Raw genomic sequence first — 25,822 nt, 5'->3', positions numbered from 1 at the left:
TGAACCCTGACAAGATGGAATAGCTCTGGGTTTGAGGTTCTTTGGTCCATGGAGAATTGCCCTCTTTAGTCTTGGATGGGGCTGCACTGCCCCAGACGGACCCAGTGCGTAATCTGGGAGTTCTCCTGGACTCACAACTTGCAAGATTGATGTCGGCCTTCCCAGGTGGACTAGACAGGAAACTTGACCAGATGAACTAATTCTACTTTATCGTAAAGCTACATGAACAGAATCTTGCCAGTCTGAAAGTACAAATCTCCCACCATCTCCTTTACAGTCTGAGAAGTTAGGGAGGGTCCCTTCTGACCCTCTTTCTCCGCCCATTATGCAGCCGCAGGCTATGCCCTCTTTGCCCCCTCTCCCAAGACCTTTCCCCCCTACTACTACATCTTAGACTGAGAGCCAAGTCAGCCAACACATAACAGTGTGTTGTATAAGCCCCATTTCTCCCTGTATGGAGTGACTGGGTTGGAAAACCCCTAAGCCTGCTGGAGTATGTTAACTGGGAACCTAGAGAGTTGCATTCCCACTGGCCTAATGAGTGCCAGACCAGCCACGTTGTGCTGGATTAAGGAATCAAACATGCGTCAGGCCACACAGACCACAAGGTTGCATAGTAATAAAACCTCCAGATGTCAGACGTTGGCTTAACCCTCAGGGCATTTGAATAACTCCAGATCAAAGACCCTCAGCCCACCAGCCTTGTCAGCTGAGTCACTTTCAAGCCACTGCTGAACTGATTTACAGAGGAGGCCTGCAGCGGCTGAGCAAGGTGAACTATTTCCAAAGGCCCATCTTTGGCATATTGATTGATTGATTGATTGATTGATTGATTGATTGCGTGCCATCAATTTGTTTTCGACTCCTAGTGCCCATGTAGATAGATTTTCCCCACGGTGATCTCTCCCTAACCTGGTCTTTCACATCTTCCAACGGTGCACTCATCACCTCTGTTACTGACTCCATCTCCCTTGCTGCTGGTCATTCTCTTCTCTTTTCTTCCACCTTTCTAATCATTATAGACTTCTCAACAGAGCGAGGAATTCATACTGATTGATTGATTGATTGATTGATTGATTATGTGCCATCCAGTTGGTGAAGGTTCTTGGAGGCCCCAAGATAGACCTTTTCCAGGAGGATCTGTCCCAACTTGGCCCTTCAGGTCTTGCTGTAACACCCTCTGCCCTGCTGCTGGTCCTCCTCTTCTCCTCTTTCCTTCCACCTTTCCCAGCATCAGAGCCTTTTCCAGAGAGCTGCGTTTTGGCATCATGTGTCTGAAGTAGGATAATTTGAACCTGGTCATCTGTGCCTCGAGTGAGAACTCTGGGTTGATTTGTTGGCATATAAGAGGTAAATAATACTCATTAAGAAAAAAACAATTAAGTGCCCAGAAGTCTAGTACCAATCACTCAGGTTGTCCCATTTTCTCCTCTGGCACTTTCATGCTAGACTATTCAGACCCTCCCTAGGGCTTTCTGCTGATTGGCCAGGGAGCACAGGCCACACCCCTTCACAACAGGCAGCTTGTACAAAAAGAGCTCTTCACACTCACTCACCTGTTGCCATCAGCCCAGGATGCTTGTCAGCCTCTGTCCATTAGCTGACCCCCACTTTCCAATTTGAAGTAAGCTTTCTGTCTCACCCAGTAAGGAAGCAAACTTCATTTATGCTGGGGCTGGGGTCCTGCTCTCCTTTCTTTTTTCTTTTTAACCCAGGGGAGGGGGGTCTTCATCTGGAACAAGTTGGAGTCTCTAGGACTCTCTTCCAAGCAGATGCATGAATTTCTGGGGCGGCGAATAAACACAGAGACTCCAAACATCCGGGATGGAAGCAAAAAGTCTTGATGATTTTTCTCTCCCTCCTGCCTGTCTCTTTGTCTAGAAACCGAGCACACCCCATTTGCACGTGTGTGCGAGAAGCAATGATGTCCAAAGAAAGTGCCAGCCGAAGCTTTGCTCAGAGGTAAGTACTGTCTTTCAAACTGTCATTTAGCAGAGAAAGTAAAACAAATAGCAGGCTAGAGTAGATGCTGGAGAGCAGAATGATAAGGCAGCCTTATGTAAAGCCACAGAGAGATTGATTTCTAGGGCCCTTCATCTCCTGAACAAACAGGTGGAGGTCTGGGGAATGCTAGAAAAAAGAATTCACCAACACCTGTTATGCAGAGCTGGGCAAGTCTGTGTTTGCAGTAATAAACCAGGGGCTCTCTTATGGTCCCCTTGATACTTTTCCAAAGCACCCATCTATGGCTTGTGAGCATTGATGGTAGGACAATAGATCTCAGGTGAAACAAAGGATGTGTTATATAGCAGTATGTTAAGAGAAGAATCGATGCATCTGATGAAATGAGTTACAGCTCACAAAAGCTTTGTCTTTGGCATAAACTTTGTTAAACAGAAAAGGTGCGATCAGACACCTCCTGATTTTTTGTCACCATAGACTGACCCAGCTCTCCTGCTACAATTAAGAGAAGGTGAATTTAATCAGGAGTAGATGAGGCTGGGTAAGAATTCTGCAGCCAAAGTACCTATTTCTGTTTTTTTTTTTTTTTTAATCCGTGGTAGAATAGTAGCCTTACAGGGTGCATTAGAGGTCATCTATTCCATGCCAAAATCTTACAACTGCACAGTTCTTGACCAAACTCGTGGTCTTAAATTCCTCCAGCTGAAAGAAACGTACCACATCCCAGGGCAATGCAGCTATGTGTTGCCCAAATCAATTCCCCCGAAACTTTCAGCACTAGCCCTGCCCTTCAGAGCAACGAAGGCTAACTCATCCCCCTTCAGTCTTTTGACTGTCTGGAAACTCAGTTGCCAGGAAAGCAGGCAGAATTCCAGGAAGTGAAGATTTGCCTACTTGACTTTGTGAAGGTTTAGCCAATTAAGACCATGTTGAAGGGGATAAAAGATGAGTGGGGAGGAGGGAGGGGAGAGAAACAGGCGGCCACCCAAAAGTCAGGATGGGAAGATGTCCAGCCAGTGTGAGACCCAGAGGGAATCTCAGAGGTGCCATGTAGCAACTCTGGAATGATGAACTCAAAAACAGCCTAGGTGACTTGCAGACAGGGGCCAACCAGGAGTGATTCAGAAGCCCATGAGTAGGACAGAGGGACCGTCATCCACACCCACTATGACTCCCCAGCACGAGATCGCCAGAGGTAGTCTATCTCTGAACATGGATTTCAGGATGGCCAATTAGAACTTAACCCGGACACCCAAAATCCCCTTACAACTTTGCTTCCTTAGCAGTGGAACAATTCAGATCGGAAAATAATTGTTTATAATGAAGATTGGGGAAGGAGCCAAAAGCCACGATAGTTAGTAGCTATGCATAAACTGTCATTCCCTGTGAATTGACCCACCCCTTTTTAAAGACATCCGAGTTGGTGGCCATTGTCACACGATGTGGCGGGGAGTTCCACAGTTTAACAAGGTACTGATGGAAGAAAGATGATCTCTTCACCTGCCCTGAGTCTCTTGGGCTTCGTTAACGTGGGTTGGGGTCTTAATGTTTTGTGAAAACCCAAGCAATACCTTATTTGTCTCATCACACTTTCTCTTTTCAACTTGATACTCAACTGATCAGGAGTAGAGTAAGCTATTCTTACTAGTCATGCTCCAACTCAATCTGCTTCCAGGGCATGGGAAATCAGACGATTGCGTAACCTTTCTAGAGGTGGTACCCACTCCCCAAGGGGTATCTTTCTTTTTGGCTAACCTCATGACAACAGTTAGAGCAGGGTTCCTCAACCTCAGCAACTTTAAGATGGGTGGACTTCAACTCCCAGAATTCCCCAGCCAGCATGGGTGGCTGGGGAATTCTGGGAGTTGAAGTCCACCCATCTTAAAGTTGCTGAGGTTGAGGAACCCTGAGTTAGAGAGTCTAAAGGGGGATCAGTGGTCCTTCTGATGGACAGATTTCACAGTAAAGTCCTGGCAAAATGCTAGTTCTCTGTCTTGGCCCCGACACCAAGTGCAAGGAGGAAGGTTCCTGGAATGGGGTAGTAGGAGCAGAAAAGCAACAGCTGAATCAGTGTTAAGCACCCACTTCCCCTTCATTGGCCTTGTCGAAGTGTCTCTTCCTTGTGCCAGCTTGCAGGTGACAAAGGAGCTGAGTTTGTTAGAGATGTGCATATGCATAATTTAAAATGTGCATCAGCCACACTGATTTGATTAAAAAAAAAGAGGGGGGACACAGGGGAGTTTTAAATCCTTTCTATTATCCCCTCTTTGCAGCTGTTGTGTGCTGTGAGCTTCGTGATGCCTCTCCCTCTGGTCTGGATCGCGGCTCTCCTCCCCTGCCTTTCCTGCATAGGTAAGAGTAGAGATCTAAACCAGTTTTCACTGGATTTAGGATCAACCCTTGCTTGAGTTGCTGGTTTCCACAGCCTAAAGCAAGTGTCTTTCTCTGCCAGTCAAATCATTAGCAGATGTCAAATCAGTAACATCCCCTTTAAGCTGTGCTCTTATTTTCTCAAGCTTTTTTGCAATTAAATGGTCCAGGAAAAACCACGGAGCGGTGACCTATTTCTCCAGTCCAAATGCAAGTGGTTGCTCGGAGCTGTAACCTGAAGGTTTGATGGGTTTCAATCCTCCAGTGCCTTCCAATTGGAGAGAGGAATCTGATCCTGAAAGACCACTTCTCTCCCCTCCTCACCACTTGCCCAGATATTTTTCATGCCACTGGAAACTGTAACATAGGGAAGACCCCAAAGTGATCATGGGGAAGTTGAACTGGGTGAATGGCTCTTTTCCTGCTGGCCTCTGATGTACGCTGTCAAAGAAGCAGGTCCCTGACTGCGAGGTTCTCCAGTCACAGGATGGTTGCTAATTGTGTCTTCAAGGCTTCTGCCCCATACAGGTAGTCCTTGCTTACTGACCACTCATTCAGTGACCGTGCTGAACGAGTAGTACTTAACGACCAGTCCTCGAAGTTCCAGCCGTTGCAAAGCCCTCACAGACACATGATTGGGATTCAGGCAACTGGCAACTGGGTCACACTTACGACAGTTGCAGTGTCCTGCAGTCATGTGATAGCCATTTGTGACCTTCCCTACTGGCTTCCCACAAGCAAAATCAATGGGGAAGCCAGCAGGGAAGGTCGCAAGTAGCTCGGGTAAGTCTCCCACACTCAGCAGCAGCTAACCCTAGGCCCAAAATCACCTGTGTGGACTGCTGCAGCCACCAGTGCACCCCACCTGGCAGCAGCCACTTACCTGCCTGCCAGCCTGCTTGCGAGCCACCTGGGACTTGCAACTTTCTGCTGGCTTCACCACTGGCTGGTTGTTCGAAGCCAGCAGGAAGTCACGAGGAGGTCCTCGCTTACCGACCCATGATTCTTGCTTAAAGATGCCAACGGGGACTACAGGGATTGCCATTGCTAAGCAATGCAGTCACATGACATTATGCTTTACGACCACATTTATTTATTTATTTGTTTGTTTATTTATCAAACTTATCCCCGCCCATCTTCCCCCAATGGGGGACTCTGGGCGGCTTACAACAGTTTAAAACAATAAATAAATATATAGTTAAAATGTATAAGAAAACACATTTACACAGAATAAAGGAAGAAGAAAAATCCAGGAGGCCGATGGAAGCAACACCAGGCCTCTATGGGGCTAGCCAACCCTATATCTAATGACCTTCCTCTCCACCCCAGGCCAGATGGCAGAGCCAGGTCTTCAAATCCCTCCGAAAGGCTGGGAGTGAGGGGGCCTGTCTCACCTTCGGGGGCAAGATGTTCCAAAGGGCGGGGGCTACAGCAGAGAAGGCCCGCCTTCTGGACCCCGTTAGTTGGAGTTCTTTTGCCGAGCGGGTCCGGAACGATTTTATCCTGCAGGTGCTCTGAGAATTCCTCCATGCAGCCCTGCAAATGAATCTCCAGATCCTCCTTACCGAGGAGGGATTGCTTAGCGACAGAAATTCTGGTTCCAATTGCCATGGTTAAGTGAGGACTACCTGTAGTTTAGAAGCCTCAAGAGGTCATCCACCCATTTGCCTCACATAGAAAACCACAAAACTGAAATGCAAGAAAAAGATGGAGCAGCAAACATGGCACTGTGAGTCTTCAAGTCAAGTGCAGATGTTCCACATTCCAGTGGTCCATCCACACCTATCCTGGATGCCATGCCCCTTCCCGATTGTGCCCCCTACCTTGAAGGCACCTTTGATGATGAGCAGCTCCTTCTTCCTGATGGATAGGTAACTTTGGCCAGTGTCCATTCCCCTAAGCACAGTGCAAGGGTGGTTGACCCAGCCCTGAGGGTTGTAGGAAGACTGCTGTGACAGTGATGTTGGAGACATCAACATCCTTGAGGAAGAGCTCTGTGGGGCTGGGGCTGCAGAAGAGGTGAGGGCACAACCATCTCCTTTACCTGCTGTGCTTTAGGATCCCAATGACAAGGCACTTTGCTCCAGAGCAGCCCACAGATTAAGGTGGTGATGCACAAAAAGGCAGGAATAAATTTGTGATAAATTTAATGAATCCTAGAAACCACTTTACATCTTTTTTATTCTTCGGAAGTTGCCAGTCCTGAATCATTTTTACAGTGTCCATGACCAGGCCTTGGGCCAAAATGTGTTATCTCAGGAACTCTACGTAAGCAATATTGAATGTGCATATTTCTAACATATCATACGAGGGATGTTCCTGGAGTCACTGCAAGATTATTTTAATGTGGGTGGAGTGTTCCTGAGGTGTCCAGGAATAAATCAAAATGTTGTCAATGGCAGACTGCTCCATCAGGTTCTGGAAGAGGTCATTCATGAAATGCTAGAAAACTGCTGAGGCCAAAAAACATGACCAAATATTCAAAATGGCCGAACTTTGTCTGGAAAGTGGTCTTCCATTCATTCCCTTCCTTGATTTGGACCAGATTCCATGCTCCACAAAAATCCAGTTTGGTGAGGATGGTGGGGGAGCAAGCCGTTCTAGGAGGTCTGAAATCAGCAGAAGGGGGTAACAATTGCACACAGTGATTTGGTTTAGGATTTGATAGTCATTACAGAGGTGGAGTGCCCCACAGTTCTTCTTCATGAATAGGACAGGGAACCTGCTAGAGAAGTAGGACGGTAGATGAAACCTTGTTGTAGATTATTTTGTTATGAAGTTGTAAAAAGTCTTTGTTTCTGGCTCGGAGAAGACATACAAATATCCTTCAGGGGTGGTTGCTCTGATACTAGATTAATCTAACAATCATGAAGCAGAAATGCAGCAGAAAATGGTCAACTTCCTTGGCTTTGAAGACATCATGGAATTCCACATACTTGGTCGGTAGTTGCTCAGGTACACGCTCAGTTCCAGACAGCTCTTGAGTGGCCCACAGGTTTTCCACATCTTCACAACATTGTTTGACGGGAAGACCAATGTGTCCTTAGACCAAGAGATCACCAGGTCATGAAGCCACAACCATGGAAGTCCTAGGATGTGCCGGAACTCAATGGTTGGCATGACCACAAGCTGGAGCTCCTTGTTGCTAAATCCACAGGGTCACTGATTTGGTGATTTTGGTGTCAGGGCCTGATGCTAGGGGTGGGGTCCGCCAATGGTCTTGACCACCACATTGCAATTGTGCACAAAGCAATTCCACCAGATGGTTTAGATTAGAGATTAAGCAGGTTTGGTCCAGATTATTACTTGGATGAAAGACCACCAGGGACTCCAGTGCTATAGAGTTTTGTTGTTGTTCAGTCGTTAAGTTGTGTCCGATTCTTCGTGACCCCATGAACCATATTGCGCCAGGCTTTCCTGTCCTTCACTGCCTCCCTGAGTTTGCTCAGTTTCATGCTCATTGCTTCCGTGATGCTCTCTAACCATCTCGTCCTCTGCCGTCCTCTTCTCCTTTGGCCTTCAACCTTTCCCAGCATCAGGGTCTTTTCCAAAGAGTCCTCTCTTCGCATTAGGTGACCAAAGTATCTGAGCTTGAGCTTCATTATCGATCCTTCCAATGAGCAATCAGGGTTGATTTCCTTTAAGATTGACTGGTTGGACCTCCTAGCAGTCCAGGGCACTCTCAAGAGTCTTCTCCAGCACCACAGTTCAAAGGCATCCATTCTTCGGTGCTCAGCCTTCTTTATGGTCCAGCTCTCACAGCCATACATTACTACTGGAAAAACCATAGCTTTGACTATGCGGATCTTTGTCGGCAAGGTGACATCTCTATTTTTTAATATGCTATCCAGGCTTGCCATAGCTTTCCTCCCAAGGAGCAAGCGTCTTTTAATTTCATGGCTGCAGTCTCCGTCTGCGGTGATCTTGGAGCCCAAATAAATGAAGTCTGTTACTGCCTCCATTTCTACCCCTTCTATTTGCCAGGAACTGATGGGTCCAGATGCCATGATCTTAGTTTTTTTAATGTTGAGTTTCAAGCCAGCTTTTGCACTCTCCTCCTTCACCCTCATCAAGAGGCCCTTTAGTTCTTCTTCACTTTCTGCCATTAGGGTGGTATCGTCTGCATATCTGAGGTTATTGATGATTCTCCCTGCAATCTTAATTCTGGCTTGTGATTCTTCCAGCCTGGCATTTCTCATGATGTACTCTACATATAGGTTAAATAAGCAGGGTGACAGTATACGGCCTTGTCGTACTCCTTTCCCTATTTTGAACCAATCGGTTGTTCCGTGACCGGTTCTAACTGTTGCTTCTTGGCCCGCATACAGATTTCTCAGGAGACAGGTAAGGTGGTCTGGTACTCCCATCACTTTAAGGATTTGCCACAGTTTGTTGTGATCCACACAATCGAAGGCTTTTGCATAGTCAATGAAGCAGAAGTAGATGTTTTTCTGGAACTCTCGTGCTTTCTCCATGATCCAGCGAATGTTGGCGATTTGATCTCTAGTTCCTCTGCCTCTTTGAAACCCAGCTTGTACATCCGGTAGTTCTCGGTTCATGTATTGCTGAAGCCTAGCTTGTAGGATTTTGAGCATAACCTTGCTAGCATGTGAAATGAGTGCAATTGTGCGATAGTTTGAGCATTCTTTGGCATTGCCCTTCTTTGGAATTGGAACGTAAACTGACCTTTTCCAATCCCGTGGCCACTGTTGCGTTTTCCAAACTTGCTGGCATATTGAGTGCAGCACTTTAACAGCATCATCTTTTAGTATTTTAAATAACTCAGCTGGAATACTGTCATCTCCACTAGCTTTGTTGTTAGCAATGCTTCCTAAGGCCCACTTGACTTCACTCTCTAGGATGTCTGGCTCAAGGTCAGTGATCACACCAGCGTGGACATCAGGGACATTAAGATCTTTCTTGTATAGTTCTTCTGTGTATTCTTGCCACCTCTTCTTAATCTCTTCTGCTTCTGTTAGGTCCCTGCCTTTTTTGTCCTTTATCATGCCCATCTTTGCACTAAACGTTCCTTTCATATCTCCAATTTTCTTGAAGAGATCTCTAGTCTTCCCCATTCTATTGTTTTCCTCGATTTCTTTGCATTGTTCATTTAAGAAGGCCTTCTTATCTCTCCTTGCTATTCTCTGAAAATCTGCATTCAGTTGCTTATATCTTTCCCTTTCACCCTTGCTTTTCGCATTCCTTCTTTCCGCAGCTATTTGTAAAGTCTCATCAGACAGCCATTTTGCTTTCTTGCATTTCTTTTTCTTTGGGATGGTTTTAGTTGCTGCCTCCTGTACAATGTTATAGACCTCCGTCCATAGTTCTTCAGGCACTCTGTCTACCAAATCTAATTCTCTAAATCTATTCATCACCTTCACTGTGTACTCACAAGGAATATGATCTAAGTCATACCTGAGTGGTCTAGTGGTTTTCCCTACGTTCTTCAATTTAAGCCTAAACTTTGCAGTAAGAAGCTCATGATCTGAGCCACAGTCAGCTCCTGGTCTTGTTTTTGCTGTCTGTATAGAGCTTCTCCATCTTTGGCTGCAAAGTATATAATCAATCTGGTTTCGGTATTGACCATCTGGTGATGTCCATGTGTAGAGTCGTCTCTTGTGTTGTTGGAAAAGAGTGTTTGCTATGACTAGCTTGTTCTCTTGACAGAACTCTATTAGCCTTTGCCCTGCTTCATTTTGTGCTCCAAGGCCAAACTTGCCTGTTATTCCGATTACTCCTTGACTTCCTACTTTAGCATTCCAATCCCCTATGATGAAAAGGACATCTTTTTTTGGTGCTAGTTCTAGAAGGTGTTGTAGGTCTTCATAGAAGCGGTCAACTTCAGCTTCTTCAGCATCAGTGGTTGGGGCATAGACTTGGATGACTGTGATATTGAATGGTTTGCCTTGGATACGCACTGAGATCATTCTGTCGTTTTTGAGGTTGTACCCCATTACTGCCTTTCCCACTCTCTTATTGACTATGAGTGCAACTCCATTTCTTCTAAGGGTTTCTTGCCCACAGTAGTAGATATAATGGTCACCCGAATTAAATTCACCCATTCCCGTCCATTTCAGTTCGCTGATTCCCAAGATGTCGATGTTCAGTCTTGTCATCTCATGTTTGACCACATCCAGCCTGCCTTGGTTCATAGATCTTACATTCCAGGTACCTATACAATATTGTTCTTTACAGCATCGGACCTTCTTTTCGCTTCCAGATACATCCACAGCTGAACGGCCTTTCGGCTTTGGCCCAGCCGCTTCACCCTTTCTGGAGCTACTTGGAAATGCCCTCCGCTCTTCCCCAGTAGCATATTGGACACCTTCCGACCTGAGGGGCTCATCTTCTGGCATCATATCTTTTAGCCTTCTAACATTGTCCATGGGGTTTTCTTGGCAAGGATACTGGAGTGAGTTGCCATTTCCTTCTCCAGTGGACCACATTTTGTCAGAACTCTCTGTCATGACCTGTCCGTCTTGGGTGGCCCTGCACGGTATAGCTCATGGCTTCACTGAGTTACGCAAGCCCCTTCGCCACGACAAGGCAGTGATCCATGAAGGGGATATAGACTAGACTAGGAAGTTTTTTAAAACATGCAATAGCAAACCATTCTCTCTTGTTGCCATGGACACACACACACACACACACACACACAACTATTGGTTAACTGCATATTTCAAATTATACTATCTTTTCATTTGTGCTTAAGGCTGCAAATGCAAAATTAGGGAACTTCACAGTTGTTCCCATCTGTGGTGAGGATGTTGGACTAAAGCTGGGGAGATCCAAGTGCACCCTTAGCCACCGAAACTCAGTGGGGGACTTCAGACCAATCGCTCTTTCTCTGCCAGACCTACCTCACAGGGCTGTTGCTATGGGGCTAAAATGAAGGGAGATTTCCATGCATGGATAACTTTGAGGCAAGTAGGATCCTATGCATCATGACATCATTGCCCAAATGCATCATTTGGGTGATGATGCCATGACATGTGTGATGATATCATAGCTGATAGCTATGTCTCTATAGATGGTGCTTTGTACTCCGAGGGAAAAACAGAATACAGGTAGTCCTCGCTTAACAACTGCCTCATTTAGCAACCATTTGAAGTTACAACAGTGTAAAAAAAAAGCTTTGCAACCAATTCTCACATTTATGACTGCTGCAGTGTCCTGTGGCCACGTGATTCCCATTTGTGTGCTTCGCAACTGCCTTGTGACAAGTTGAGTTAATAGAGAAGATGGAAGTAAAATCATAAGTCACGGTCACATGATGTCTTACTTAATGACCATTGTGATTCAGTTAATGACCGAAGGGGAGGGGAGGTTGTAAGCTTGTTGCAGTCACGTGATGTTTTGCTTAACAACCGTGGTGCTTAGTGATGGAGTTGCTGGTCCCAATTGTGGTCACGAAGTGAGGACTCCCTGTATAAATCTACAAAACTAAACTATAACAAGCACAAACTTAATGGCATTTCCCCCAGATTCCTGCTGGGTAGTCTCCCCCTCCCTAGAATACAGCTTTTTTTTTCTTTTTAATTTAAAAATGGTGCAAACAAGGGGAAAGAAGTTTCCTTTTTTGCAATAGATCTGGAGCCTTTATCTCTCCTGATAAAGATTGCACTCGATACGCAGGGGAAGGTGAAAGTGAAAACAAATGTTCCACCCTGCTGGGGAGGCCCAGGAAGAACGGGTCCATTAATCAACCCTCTCTTGTCTTCCTCCCCACCTTTGCTGGCAAGGCCAGCTTTTGTGCCCCTCACCCCACCTTGTCAGCTGATCCTCCTCCTCCCCAGCTGGGTTGCTCTGGATCTCCTGCCCTTTCACTCGCTGTTTCCGTTTGCTCCTCCTGAGCCACGTTCGCTCCGTATTCAATACCTGTATTTTTTTTCCTCCTGCGCCGGCTTCGTGGAAGTAGAGGGAACATTGCGTCCAGGGCTGCAGACTGCTGGAAGAAGGCCAGCCCAGCTCTCCGATTCCTTTCCATCGGCTTTGGCCCCCCACCCCAGAGGAAGGGGATTCCAAGTGGCTTTGGAGGCTGGAGGGGAGAGGAGTTGGTGGTGGAAGTCCCGGGGGCAGCCGATGCTCTCCCCTCCTCTCCCCGGAGGCACAGCGCAGGGAGCGCCGCAATTTGGATTCCAACTTCATTCCTCTCGTATGAATTAATTAGGTCACCGGGTGTACGACCCAAGCCCCCAGAGCCTCCGCCCCCTCCCCACCTTCAAGCCTTGGGTGTTGTCTCTAGAGTCCTTCACAAAGCCACCCTTGAACTGTAATTTTTGACGTGATACGCAGGGAGTCGGAATATCAATGGAATGCCATTCTAATTCCAAATTGATTAAATCGAATGGGGTGTTTGCCCTGCATTCACCCACTTCTTAATCCTGGCCTACTTTGGAAAGGTGGCCCCTGGCCTGATTCTCAAAGCCCGCAATCCTTGTCCAAGTTTGACAAGGTGTTATGTTCTTTGTTTTTTAAATCATTTTTGTGCCTTTATGTCTTTATGTGGGGTTGATGTGGTTATTGTTTTTATTGCTATAACTATTTTTATTGGTTTTAACCTCATTGTGGATGTTTTAGTGTATGTGCATATACACTATACACTGACAGTTGTTTGATTGTAGAAGTATTACATGTCACATGCCAGCAGTCTGCATTCACTGCCCATGAATCAGTCCCATGGACACTAGTCTTAACTTACTCCCCATTTCTGTAGAAAGGCCTCTCTGCAGCAATCATTCCCAAGCATTGTGGTGTCACAAACACATCTGCAAGGAGAAATCCATTAAAGAAACATTCATTTTCTAACTAAAAGTTAACCCAAGGTACTCCCATGATGAGCTAAGCTGAGTTGAGTTGACTTGAGTTGGCTTAGTTGACTTCAGTTGACTTAGTTTAGTTATACAGGTAGTCCTCGACTTATGACCACAATCGGGACCAAAACCTCCACTGCTAAGCAAAGTGGCCGTTAAGTAAGTTGCACCCGATTTTACAATCTTTTTTGCTGCAGTGGTTAAGCAAATCACCATGGTCATTAAGTGAATCCCACAGTCGTTAAGCAAATAAGTTAAGTTGAGGACTACCTGTATGCCATTTTATGCTGCACTCAAAATAGCTCCATAGAAATTGGACTCATCAAAATAAGTAATTTCTGAAGGGGAAGAAAAGCTTTTATAAAGTATCGGTAAATTTAAGTAAGTCAAAAATAATGCAAAAATCAAAGGATGCATTCCATATGGGTAGGAAAGGGTTTTAAGACACAGGCTGGGGAATTTACACAATAGAATGAACTAAAGTGGAGAAAGGGAGCAGGGCTGGCTTATCATAGTTTGAAGTTGGAGATGCTTCCAAGTTGACAAGGAGATGTTCCTTTGACTTTATTAAGTCCAGGTCCGGGCAATTCACAGCCCGCAGCTATGTGGCTTTAGCTCCATTATTGGAGCTCCCCAAAATGCAAAACATGGAAAGACACATAAAAATTCTGTAGCAAATGGCTGGACTTGAGTGACAATTTTTTTTAACAAGGCAATAAGGAAAAAAGGTATTATGCATCTCAGTCTTGATGCATCTGTTTTCCTTCTAAAAAAAACAAAGCTTCAGACTTTTCAAAATTGAAAAAAGAAAAAAGAGAGAGATAAAGAGAGATTATCTCTACCCAGCCTCCCCGGAGACCTCATTCTCTCATCCTCTGCTTCTTCCAGCCCACTGGAACCCAAACTGAGGAATCATTTCAGAAATTTGCCCTCTGGCCACAAAAATGTTTTCATCCCTGCTCTAAAAGGTCCTCCATAGACCCTCCCTTTCTAGAGCTGTGTGAAATTCTCAAGCACCCCTTTCTTGATATTCCTATCAAAGCATCCTTTGAACCAGCCTCTATACACTTGTGAAGTCTTCTCATTTCTAAAAGCAAAGCAGACCCAACACCTCTAGCCATCCACTGGATGGGCTTGAATTAACCATTGATAGTATAGCGATGGGGGACAGGGACTTGGAATAGCTGACCTCCAAGAACCCTTTCAATCCTTGTATTCTAGAAGAAGTTCCAGTCAGTAAGATGTGTTTCCATGGAGAAAATCTATGTGGTCGCTAAGAGTCGACGCCGACTTGATGGCATATAATCAATCAATCAAGATAGGTTGAGCAATGGAACAGAAAGATTGGACTCTTTTCTGTGAAAATCTTTAAATAAAGACTGGAGGACCATCCACTGAGGATGCTGTAAAGATGAATTCCTGCCCAGGGCTGGACCAGATGTTCCCTTTCAAATCTCCCATTCTAGAATTTCCTAAGGATAAGGATCTATCAGAATGGTATATACAATACATCTTCTCTTATGTTCTCCGAGAAGAGAAATACGGATGTTACATGACATCATGGCTCCACATGCAGAGTTTTCCAACCCCCTCTTGGAAGTGTATATCCTGTATGGTGATTTCAGTTACACAGAGCACCAGGAAGCAGGCACTACATGACCAATGTTCTCCTTATGGGGACTCATCAGATGTAGATAGCCAGATATTATTCTCTAGGTTCAAACCCTTCAACAGAAATTGGTCATGTGAGATGACTCTATAGAGAGCATCAGCTTTTGAAGCTGCCCAGATCCTGGTGCTCAGTTGGCTGGGGTTTTCACCAAGATCTTTAATCGGTCTTTATCCCAGTCCACTATTCCATCCTGTCTGAAGGCGTCCATCATTGTTCCGCTGCCAAAGTAGTTCCCTATTAACAACCTCAGCGACTACAGACCAGTGGCACTCACGCCTATCATCATGAAGTGCTTTGAAAAATTGGTCTGTAGGCACATCATTTCCTGCCTTCCGCATACATTTGATAAACATCAGTTTGCATATAGAACTAATAGATCCACAGAGGACGCTACAGCCATCACTCTCCACACTGCTCTGACTCATCTGGAACAGCGGGGGACCTGTGTGAGGATGCTTTTTGTAGACTTTAGTTCTGCATTTAATACAATCCTTCCACATAGACTGGTGTCTAAACTTATGGATCTTGAGCTTCCATATTCAATCTGTTCTTGGATTTTGGACTTCCTGTCTGGCCGCTCCCAGAGGGTTAGATTAGGCAATTATATCTCCTCAGCTCTTACTCTCAATACTGGTTCACCACAGGGCTGCGTGTTGAGTCCCTTACTTTGTACTCTTTATACACATGACTGTACCCCCACTCACTTCAGCAATATTATCATTAAATTCGCAGATGATACAACAGTGGTGGGGCTTATCTCCAAAGGAGATGAGTCTGCCTACCGGGATGAGGTGGACCGGCTGCTTTCGTGGTCCGGAGACAGTAATTTGACCCTTAATATCAATAGGACCAAGGAGCTTATAGTGAACTATAGAAGGAATAGATTAGATGTCCAGCCCCGGTAATCAATGGAGACCGAGTGGAGTGGGTGGCCAGTTTTAAGTTTCTGGGTGTGACCATAAAGGAGGACCTGACCTGGGGCGCTCATGTTGCAGCCTTGGTTAAGAGGGCCCCGCAGAGATTATACCACCTGAGGCTTCTCAGGAAGCAACAACTGAATGAAAAACTGCTGGTGACCTCCTACCGCTGTACCATTGAGAGCATTTTGACCTACTGCGCCTGTGTATGGTTTGCTAACTGCACAGCGGCAGATAGGAAAGCGCTCCAGAGGGTTACCACCACTGCCCAGAGGATCACTGGCTGCCCTCTCCCCTCTTTGGAAGAACTTTATAGTTCCCGCTGCCTTAAGAAGGCTCAAAACGTTCTTAAGGATCCATCCCACCCGGGACATACTTTTTTTGAACTATGACCATCTGGCAGACGGTGCAGGATAATGAAAACAAGGACCGATAGGCTGAAGAATAGCTTCTATCTTAGAGCTGCAACTATACTGAATTCTATCGTATAGTGCAGTATTAATGCAGCATCAGGGGTTGTGCAATATGGAATGTGAAGGTTGTGTTATATGTGTTTTATGTGTGTTATGTGTTTTATGGTTTTTATATTTTTAAAGCTGCACTGGGGTGGCATTAATTTCGTTGTACAAGTTGTACAATGACAATAAAGATTTCTATTCTATTCTATTACAGAAAGGGATAGAGAGCTTAAGATAAGATGTGAGCCAAGATAATTATCTGAGATAAGATACATGGTGGTAAATATCGTCTACATAGTCTAAAATCAGAAAGAGCCTGTAGCCCCTTTTAAGACGAACCCATGTTATTATAAGGCAGAAGCTTTTATGAGAGGCAACTCACTTCATCAGATGCATGGAGCAGCTTGACTGATGGAGGATTTAAATACAGAGAAATGAGGCCATGAAGGAAAAAGGGAGGGAGGGAGGGAGGGATAGGGTTAGTTATGCAGATGAAGATTCAAGGGGGACCGATGAAAAGTACCTTGTCAACAACTCTAATATGTTAAAAAGCTTTCAGCAGCAGAAGAGGCTGCGTTGGGTGGCGATGGATATTCTTTGCTGGGGATGATTAAACCATCTGCCAGGGATGCAGCACAGAAGTGAGACTAAATGATCTCTCAGATCCCTTCTAACCGTTGCGATCTAGGGCTTGATGAAATTACAAGGGAGTAGATTTCAAATGGGAAAAAAAATGTCCTAATGGTAATGCCTGGAGAGTTGGTGGCTTCTCCTTCACTGGAGGTGTTTCAACAAAGGCCAGATGGACATCTGTTGGGATGCTGTGGTTGTGGGCTCCTGCACTGGGCAGATGATCTCTACTAGGCTGGATTGGATCTCCAAGATCTCTTCCAACCTTCCCATTCTAGATTCTACGACTTCTGGTCAACTACTACAAAGGCCAGAAGAGGCTTCCCAGCACAGCATCCACAAACTAATATTCTGCTTCTTGGATGTGTGGTGAAGGTTTTGAAGCTATGCCAAGTGGCATCTCAAGGGTTTACATTGCCTCTTTGCCTTCATGAGAATTGAGTTGCTTCTGTGGACCAGAGGGTCCCCTTGAAGCTAAGCCCAAGAAAATCCAAACTAACAGGGGGAGGAGAAGGGGGAGGAAGAGGAAGAGGAAGAGCGGGAGGAAGAAGGGGAAGAAGAAGAGGAAGAAGAGGAAGAATAAAAGGAGGAGGAAGAGGAGGAAGAGGAAAAGGAGGAAGAGGAAGAGGAAGAGGAAGAGGAGGAACATCCTACTGCTGCCCCAATAATGGTCTAATTTTTTTAGAACTGGCTTAAATGTAGTTGGGAGCATTCCAACTTCTTCACCGAAAGAATGAGAAGAACTGACTGAAGCAATCTGAATGTAGGAGAAAAAACAGGATCGACTCATAGATCCAGACCAAGGATTTTTGAAAGTCTAAGTTGAATGCTCACATTCTCCTCCACCTCCTCTTCCTCCTTCTTCTGCCTCTTCCACATCTTTAGGTCATAGCATTGATCTACAACCTATGTAGGGCTATATGAATTGGACCAGGCAAGTGGAGAAGAATTCCACTGAGTCTGCTTCCAACAAGAACTTAGCTTTACAAACGTGCATTGCCACCCCCATCCCCAAATAGTAGAAAGTCTTTCAGGAATGTTTCTAAAAATGTGGATGGAAGTGAAGCTTGCAGATCTGGCTACCTTTATTTCATGACTGAAGTTCACCTCCCTAAGAAGTGTTGACCACTCCCATGCCCTGCCCCAGTTGTTGGGGGATTTCAGACCCTGTTCTCCCTCCCTCTCTCCCCACCCCCCAAAATTCAAGCCCAAGTTTTTCATCTGACACATTTCCACTCAGCGATTCTCTTTTGGACTCGACGGGCTTGGCGGAAGAAGTCGATCGCAGCAGGAGTTTATGTGGGGAGAACATCTTACCTATGCGATTACTAAGAATCAACACCCACTTGATGGCCCTTAATCAAAAATCAATCACTCTCATCCTGTTTGGGAAGCAATTGGACCTCCTCTTGTAATCACTCCATGCAGCCATGCGGGCGGAGATGGCTTTCGTGTTGTCCTGAAGTCACGCCAATCTTTTCCCCCCTGTGATGCTCCATGCGTGCTCTTCGCAGCATGGAATTGTTTGGAAACATGTGGTACAGGTCTCATATGCGCTGGAATAAGTGCCTCGGCGCTTCTCTAGGGGTTCTTCTTCTCTTGGAGGCGGCTGCTTCGGCGGGGGGCTTCAATCTTCTAATTTCACCCCTTGCTTCGGGCCCCAAGCCCATCCGTCAACGTTCTGACTTCTCCCCCCCCCCCCAGCACATCGCTCCTAATCTTTCCATCTGTTCTGGTGCGGCTCCAAAGGGTAGACGTGCGACTGGAAATCTCTCCTCTCTCCTCTGCAATTTATTATTAATCACTCTGGTAACGGGTTTGGTTGTTTCTTTTTTAAAATGTGTGCACTTTATAGTAATTATCAGATTAATCTTAGGCGGAAGGTGATTAAGATTCGTAGTATGAACGTGTGTGTGTTTAATAAACGGGAGACCGAAGCCAAAACACAGCATAAACTGGGCCACTTCAGGGGTGCAGCTCTCTCCCCCGCACTCCCCAAATTTCTTTTAATTAGATAAGCCTTTGGACCAGTGTTTCTCAACCTCGGTTACTTTAAGACAGGCGGACTTCAACTCCCAGAATTTCCCAGCCAGCAAGGCTGGCTGGGGAATTCTGGGAGTTGAAGTCCGCCTGTCTTAAAGTGACCGAGGTTGAGAAACACTGCCCTCGACCAAACCGGCTCCCAGTTTTTTAGTCAGCTGACATTAAACCAAATAAAATTGCTAGATAAAACATTCAGGGAAAGGCCTTCATTTTTCTTGTACGGTTGCGTGATTGCAGCCCCTGAGTCAGTTAAGGAAACTGTCCCTGTTGCATCACGTGCTGCAGGACGCAAAGGCGGTTTGTTGGTGAAAAGAGCGGTTCTGCACAGCAGCCCAGTCCCTAAAAAGAGAGAAGGGGCAAAATTCCTTTGGCAACCACGCATAGTTAGTTCATGGCACATTGTTAGTTTAATCCCTGCCACAAGATGAAGGGGTGACCACCAGGTCGGATAGAGGCTAGAAAGAGAACCGGGGGGGACCTAGATGCTGGTTGAGGGAGCGTCTTGGTTTAATGCAACTAAACTTCTCCTACAGATTTCTGCAGTGACAGCAGAGAGGAACCTCCATGTGCAGGAGCAGTCTGCCTTGGGCAACTGGATGGCAGATACAAGGAGGCTGGGGAATTCCTCCTACAGCTTCCGAAATTTGGCATTTACTCCTACTTGGAGCACAGTGTTTCTCAAACCTGGCCACTTTAAGACGTGTGGACTTCAACTCCCAGAATTCCCCAGCCAACATGGCTGGCTAGGAAATTCTGGGAGTTGAAGTCCACACGTCTTAAAGTTGCCAAGGCTGAGAAACATTGCTTTGGATTAACCCAGTGTTTTTCAACCTCGGCAATGCTGGTTGGGGAATTCTGGGAGTTGAAGTCCACAAATGCTGGCTAGGGAATCCTGGGAGTTGAAGTCCACACATCTTAACGTTGCCAAGGTTGAGAAACAGTGCACTAGAAGAGCTGAGTGGGGCGAATGACAAAGCGTGTGTGATGGTGTCGTCACACAAAGACTGCAACTCAACTGATTTGTGTCAGACATCAGGAAGTCTGAACATAGTCATGGCATTCACGTGGAGATCCACTGAGATCACCATGATTTGCTGCAGATGCCACTGGTTCACCCTCACCCATTATTTGGGCATTTTCAAAGCAAACAACTGCCCTTTTATACTGTAAAGGAATTTCTACATTGCAATCTGAAAAGGCTTCAAGTAGAGGTCTATGGGTGGCTCACACCAGGTTTCAGCAAACTTCCAATTTCTCTTGGCTTGGCTTTTTCTAATGCCAGCGATGGCATGGGCCGTTTGGATCCTGTGCATCTGAGCTGTTTAGGGGACAGAGAACATTTGCATCGAGCCCCCTGTATGAGAAGGAAAGTGTGGTGGATTGCAGAAGAGAGCAAGGTTCTCAGGAAAGAGGGGGCGCCTCCCAGGAAGGGCAGAGAAACAAGGGACAACACAGTCCAGAGCAGGAGCACTGGAAGTTTAAGAGATTTAGAATAGCCACTCCCTAGAGTCTCCCAGGGAATATCCACTAGTTGCAGTATTACAGACGTAGTCTGGCAAGATTCTGTCTATACAGTGTATGCAATAAAGGAACTGAACTCACTTGGACTGTTTCCCTGTTGTTTTTGGGCTGGGCCTGACAGGAAGCCACCAGCTTGGCAGGGAGGGAAAAGGGTGGAGTAAGCCAGCATATCTCTCCCCATTTTTACGTCACATTAATAGGCCACAAAGAAGGGGAATTTCTGCAGGGGGTCCATGGGGGAAGGGGATCAAAAAAGTCAAGATGGTGGCCATACCCACAAGGTATGGGCAAGGCTTTGATCACGTGGCTATACCACCATCTTGACTGTTTTGACCTCCCCTGAGGATACCCATGATGGTGATTTATTTAATTATTTAATTGGTACATCATCTGACTCCCAGTGACTCTGGGCAGAGGATGATCATGAGGATAATCATGATAACTGGAAGTCCCAAACCATTGTCTGGGACGTCCCTTTTGAAACTCACTTGGGGTGAAAAGAAGTGAAGAGGACTTCCACTGAAATTGGTGAGGCTCTATTGGATGTTGAGGCGGTTGTCTGGATCGCTGGTAATGTTATGGCAACTCCACCTGGTCCTCCTTGTTGAAGAGGACCCACAAAGGCATTTTACAACTCCCCCCATACAAGCATGATAAGAAAGCTACTGAATTAGGCCTGCCTCAGTGGTGTGTCTCATTTTTTTTTAATACAGCGGGCAGATAAACCCCCTCGGGAGGTTTAAAAGGCTTTAAAAGGCTGAGAGATGGATTCTCTACAGGCAGGAGTGTCCACAAAGAGGGGGTCAAAAAATTCACGATGCCGGTCACAGCCATGCGATCCAAGCCCTGCCCTTCGCACAAGTCCCTGCAGATTTCTTGGCATCATTTTTGGAAGCGGTTTGCTGTCGCCTTTTTCTTCCCAGGGCTGGCACAAAGTCATCCAGCTGGCTTCATGTCTAAGGCAAGAGTTGAACTCATGGTCTCCTGGTGCCTTTAATCACTATCCCCAACTGTATCTCTTCTTTCTTCTAATGTGACTGACAGCTGATGACTTCTCTGCTTCATTTATTGTATACTTAAAACCCTTTCAGCTAGCATAACTGGTTTTTGTGCCCTGGTTTCTTCTTAAGGAGTGACTCCAAGAACCCTGAAGATTAAGTCCTGTGTCAGCTTCTGGGGAAAAAACATCACATGTTACTGGGATCTTCTACCCGAGATGGATTCTCCAACTACGTACACCCTCCAGGTCACAGAGTAAGCGTCCTTCATGGCTCCATTACAGAAGTTATTGTGGGAATTAGCGGGGAAGCACAGTGGTTTCTTGTAAAAAGGACAACCAAAAGGCCTTTTCCAGCCTGGTGCCTGACAAATGATGCTAGAGAATCACATCTAAACAAGTTTTCTCTGGTCCATTACCTTGCCTCCAACTATACAAAAGTGATTCATGTTGGAATGACTACAATAGTAGGAGAACCATTTTTGAATATGAGGGAGGAAAAAGGTCTGGATGGTAAGAATCGTTCAATAGTGGAATAAATTGAAAAGAGAGGTGGTGGGCCCTCTTGCACCAGAAATCATCCAGTAGATACTTGGCAGCTGTCTCTTGGGAAGGCATAGGCAGGAAATGCTTCAAATCGCCCCTTCTCCAACCCTCTGAGTGTTGATGAGCCTCAGCCCCTGATGGTTCCAACTGATGAGGCTAATGATATGGGTTGCTCAGATCTGTGGTCCAGTAATTTCTGAGGACCATAGGACACCCATTCCTGAATATGTTGTTCTGGAGGCCCTCTTCCATTTCTACAGTCCCAGGAATGGTGAGACAGGATAATCCTTCAAATCCTTGAGCGATAGTGTCATGGAAGAATATCTAAATTTGCTTTTGCTGCTATCCCGGGGCTGAGACCTGGATAGAAGAGGCTTAAGTTCCTGGAAGGGACATTTTGGGTAACAATGTTGTCAGTAAAGTAATTGACAATAGGACCAATGAGCCATATGAAGTGAAGTCTCCTCTGCCTTGTAGATCTTCAGGCAGATCTAAGAGTGCCCTAGGTCTTCTTCAGCTAGATGTCTGGACAAGTTGGTCCACCAAGCTATGAAAAATTGAATAGAATGGAGTCCAATTGGGATCTGTCATATGATTATTTATTTATTTATTTATTTATTTATTCATTCATTCATTCATTCATTCATTCATTCATTCATTCATTCATTCATTAAATTTCTCCCCTGCCCGCCTCCCCCCAATCCATCTGAAACAATGCCTATGAAAATAAATAGAATTAAACTATGTTCTGTTCACCAGCAGGTATGGGGTACAACCTTACTTTCTTTTCCTGATGACAATGGAACGAATATCTGGTTGCAGTTTTCTTCAGCCTCAGTGAGCTGAAGGTTGCTTCATTTTCATTCTTTTACTTCATTTGTTGGATGTAGAAGGTCACCCAAATCCCTAAGCATCATTACTGGAAAACAGAAGAAGGGGTTTGGAGTGTTTGTGAATGAGTATGCAGAATCTGTCACTGATTCATTCAAACAATTGTCCTTTTTCTCCCCGCCCAGCCCCCCAGTTTGTTTAAGGTGTTGCCTTTGTTCTTCCATGTGCTCTGATGTAACTTTTCAGAGTTGAATCTAAAGCATTCACAGCCCATATAAAGAAAGAGTGAGAAAATACATCAATAACCATCAAGAAATGGGGATTGCAGGAAGAAATAAACCAGGCATCAGTAATCTGGGGGATTATTGGCCAGGGACACCCCAAAATGAATATATAGATTGAAAGTGGCCCAAATCTTAGAAGATAACCAACCTTGAAACTTTAGTGACCTTCCTCCCAAAATTTTCTGTGGGAATGTAAAAACCATGAGATCTCATGGAAGGACTGCAAAACCTTGAAAGACCTGGGGCACTTAGTGGATTTCAACAGCATTACTGCTGCCTTGTTTGTATGGCATCTTTATTTGGGGTTTGATTTGATGATATATATTTTAACTGCATTTTATTACAAACGCCCAGAGAGTTTTGGCTATTGAGTGGGTTAAAATTTACATAGATGAATAAATTTAAGCCTTTGAAGATGATGATGATGATGATGATGATGATGATGATGATGATGATGATGATGATAGTGATGATAGACTTCTGAAGCCAGCTACATATCTATGGGCCCTGCATTGCCACCCCCTGGAATAAATCCATCCTGAATAAAAATCTATACAATTGAGTGTCATCTGGGGGTTTACTAGGCTCCCTCCATCGCTTAATACCCCCAATACCTGCTTAGTGCCTCTTCCCTTGCTCCTGGTGCCAAGTGACCAGTGGGACCTTTAGATCCTGTCATTGCTAGTTTCCTCTTCCAGAGAAGCTGGACGCTGCCGGGGAGATTTTGGCATTATCAAGCATTGCGTGGCTGATCAAGGGGAACGTTCATGCGGGATTCCTGTGGAGAACCTCTTTGCTTTCTACAAAATCAAGCTGATTGCACAGAATCGGCAGCTGCGGGCTGACTCCTCGGAGAAGTGCGTCCACGGGATGAGCATCGGTAAGCCGAGGGGAAGGGACAGAAACTGGGACTTGTCCTAGTAATTTAACAGCCATGGCCAACCTTGGGCTTTCAAGCATATTGGACGACCTGCTGGCTAGGGATGATTGGAGTTACAGCCTTTTATATTTGATTACTTATTTACTTATTTCTTTACTACATTGTATGGCTCTGAATCCACATGGATTCATGGTGCTTCATAATAAAATGAAAACATTCCTACCAGCAACCTCAGAAGATCCAAATAATCAACCATAAATATTAAAATAAGGGATCTGCAGGGCTCCAGAGTAGCAATAGCTGCCTCAGAGTAAGAAAAGGCAGAGTTGGATACAGTTGTTCAATTTTTTAAAGAAATTAAATACCAATGTTCTGGTCTTAATTAGTTTTGATTTTTTAAAAAAAAAATCCGCTAAATGTAGTTACGTTGAGTCATTTGTGTGGTACAAATAATGGATGATAAAAAACAAGACGCATTTAGTACGTTCAAAGGTGAGGCAACAGGATCAGCCCAATGAATCCATTCTACAGAAGGAAAAAGGCAACCATTACAATAAATGAAAACATGATATTTTCATTTGTGTCCCTGAAGTCAGCAAGAGCTGAATCTAAACAGAAGGAAAACTGGCCTTTTCCAAAGTCGAGAGAGGAAGAAAAAGAGCTCCCCAGAAGTTAAAAAGGGTATCAGAATAGCAGATTAAAGATAAAAAGAGGAAAACAATCCTATCATTTATGAAGGAGGAGGAGGAGGAGGGGAAGGAAGAGGAAGAGGAGGAAGGAGGAGGAAAAGGAAGGAGGAGGAAGAGGAGGAGGAAAAGGGGAGGAGGAGGAGGAAGGAGGAGGAGGAGAAGGGGAAGAGGAGGAGGAGAAGGAAGGAGATGGAGAAGAAGGAGAAAAAGAAGAAGAGGAGGAGGAAGCAACAGCAGCGTGTGGTTGTATACATACTAAATATTTAGCCCGGTCAGTTAAAGAGCTAACAGCTGCCTTTGCGCAACTTGCTAAATTTGGTTTGTGTTGTGGTTAGTTTAAATTCATTTAGTAGACTTATAACCTTCCTTTTACTCAGATGCTCCAGGCTGTCCACACAGCGCTTTTCTTCCTGTTCTTTCTGGCAGCCACAATCCTGGGAAGCCGGTTGGCTGGGAGGGAGGGGCTGGCCAAGAGCCCCCCTGGAGCATTTGCAGCTGCGGGCGGGTTAGAGCCCAGCTCTCCCCACTTCTGGCCCATCACCTTCACCCTGGTGGTGGAGAGGAAGGGGCCGGCCCAAAGCCTCCCAGGGAGTGTCCGTGACTGGGAGGGTCTCCCCAGGACCAGTTCACTGCTACAACTACTAACCACACTGGCTGTCTAGTAGTGTTGGTTAATTAGAGCATTGTTCAGATCAGGCCTGTTTGTTTACTATACGATTCATTCCATCGTGCAAAGGGGTGTGCATTTACTTGGACTTCAGCTTTGCAAAAGAGCTTTGAATCCGGTGTGTTTATGCTCACTGTACCTACTTATCAAATCAAGAACCTCTCAAGTGGGCCAGGCAAAAAAGAAAAAATGAATGAATGAATGAATGAATGAATGAATGAATGAATGAATGAATGGGTGAGATCAGGATATCACTTCACCTACAAGCGTAAATCCATACAGCTGTTGACTCCAATTTCTTCCCACCCCTTCCCTGTCTCTAACAATTTCCCCTCCCAAACTGCCTGCCCTTGAAGAAACAGTGTTGTTTGTAGACCTTGTATAGTCCTACACTGTTATACCTGGAACCATTCCAAGGATCTGCTTAACGCTTCATTTTCATGCGTTAACCTTGTGAAATAATACTGATACAAACCCAAGTGCCTCCAACCTGGCACTCAAACATGGGCACCGCCAATGGGTGCCATCTCCAAACTTCAGCT

General features: G+C 45.4%; 1 protein-coding gene across 1 annotated transcript in view; it reads left to right on the top strand.

Moving 5' to 3' along the window:
- Window positions 1-3,129: 3,129 nt before the first annotated feature.
- LOC112542239 (interleukin-6 receptor subunit beta-like) overlaps window positions 3,130-25,822 on the top strand; it is a 37,754-nt gene continuing 15,061 nt past the window's right edge. The window contains exons 1-3 of the mRNA XM_088149891.1: window positions 3,130-3,157; window positions 21,517-21,640; window positions 23,743-23,924. Coding sequence (XP_088006017.1) covers window positions 3,130-3,157; window positions 21,517-21,640; window positions 23,743-23,924 — 334 coding nt within the window. The remainder of the gene's footprint in view (window positions 3,158-21,516; window positions 21,641-23,742; window positions 23,925-25,822) is intronic.

The sequence above is a fragment of the Python bivittatus genome, unplaced genomic scaffold, assembly GCF_059951505.1.
Source record: "Python bivittatus isolate LINGU-HERP-01145 unplaced genomic scaffold, Pbiv_v1 ctg000580_np1212, whole genome shotgun sequence".
Taxonomy (NCBI): Eukaryota; Metazoa; Chordata; class Lepidosauria; order Squamata; family Pythonidae; genus Python; species Python bivittatus.
This window is presented reverse-complemented; position numbering and strand designations above follow the sequence as displayed.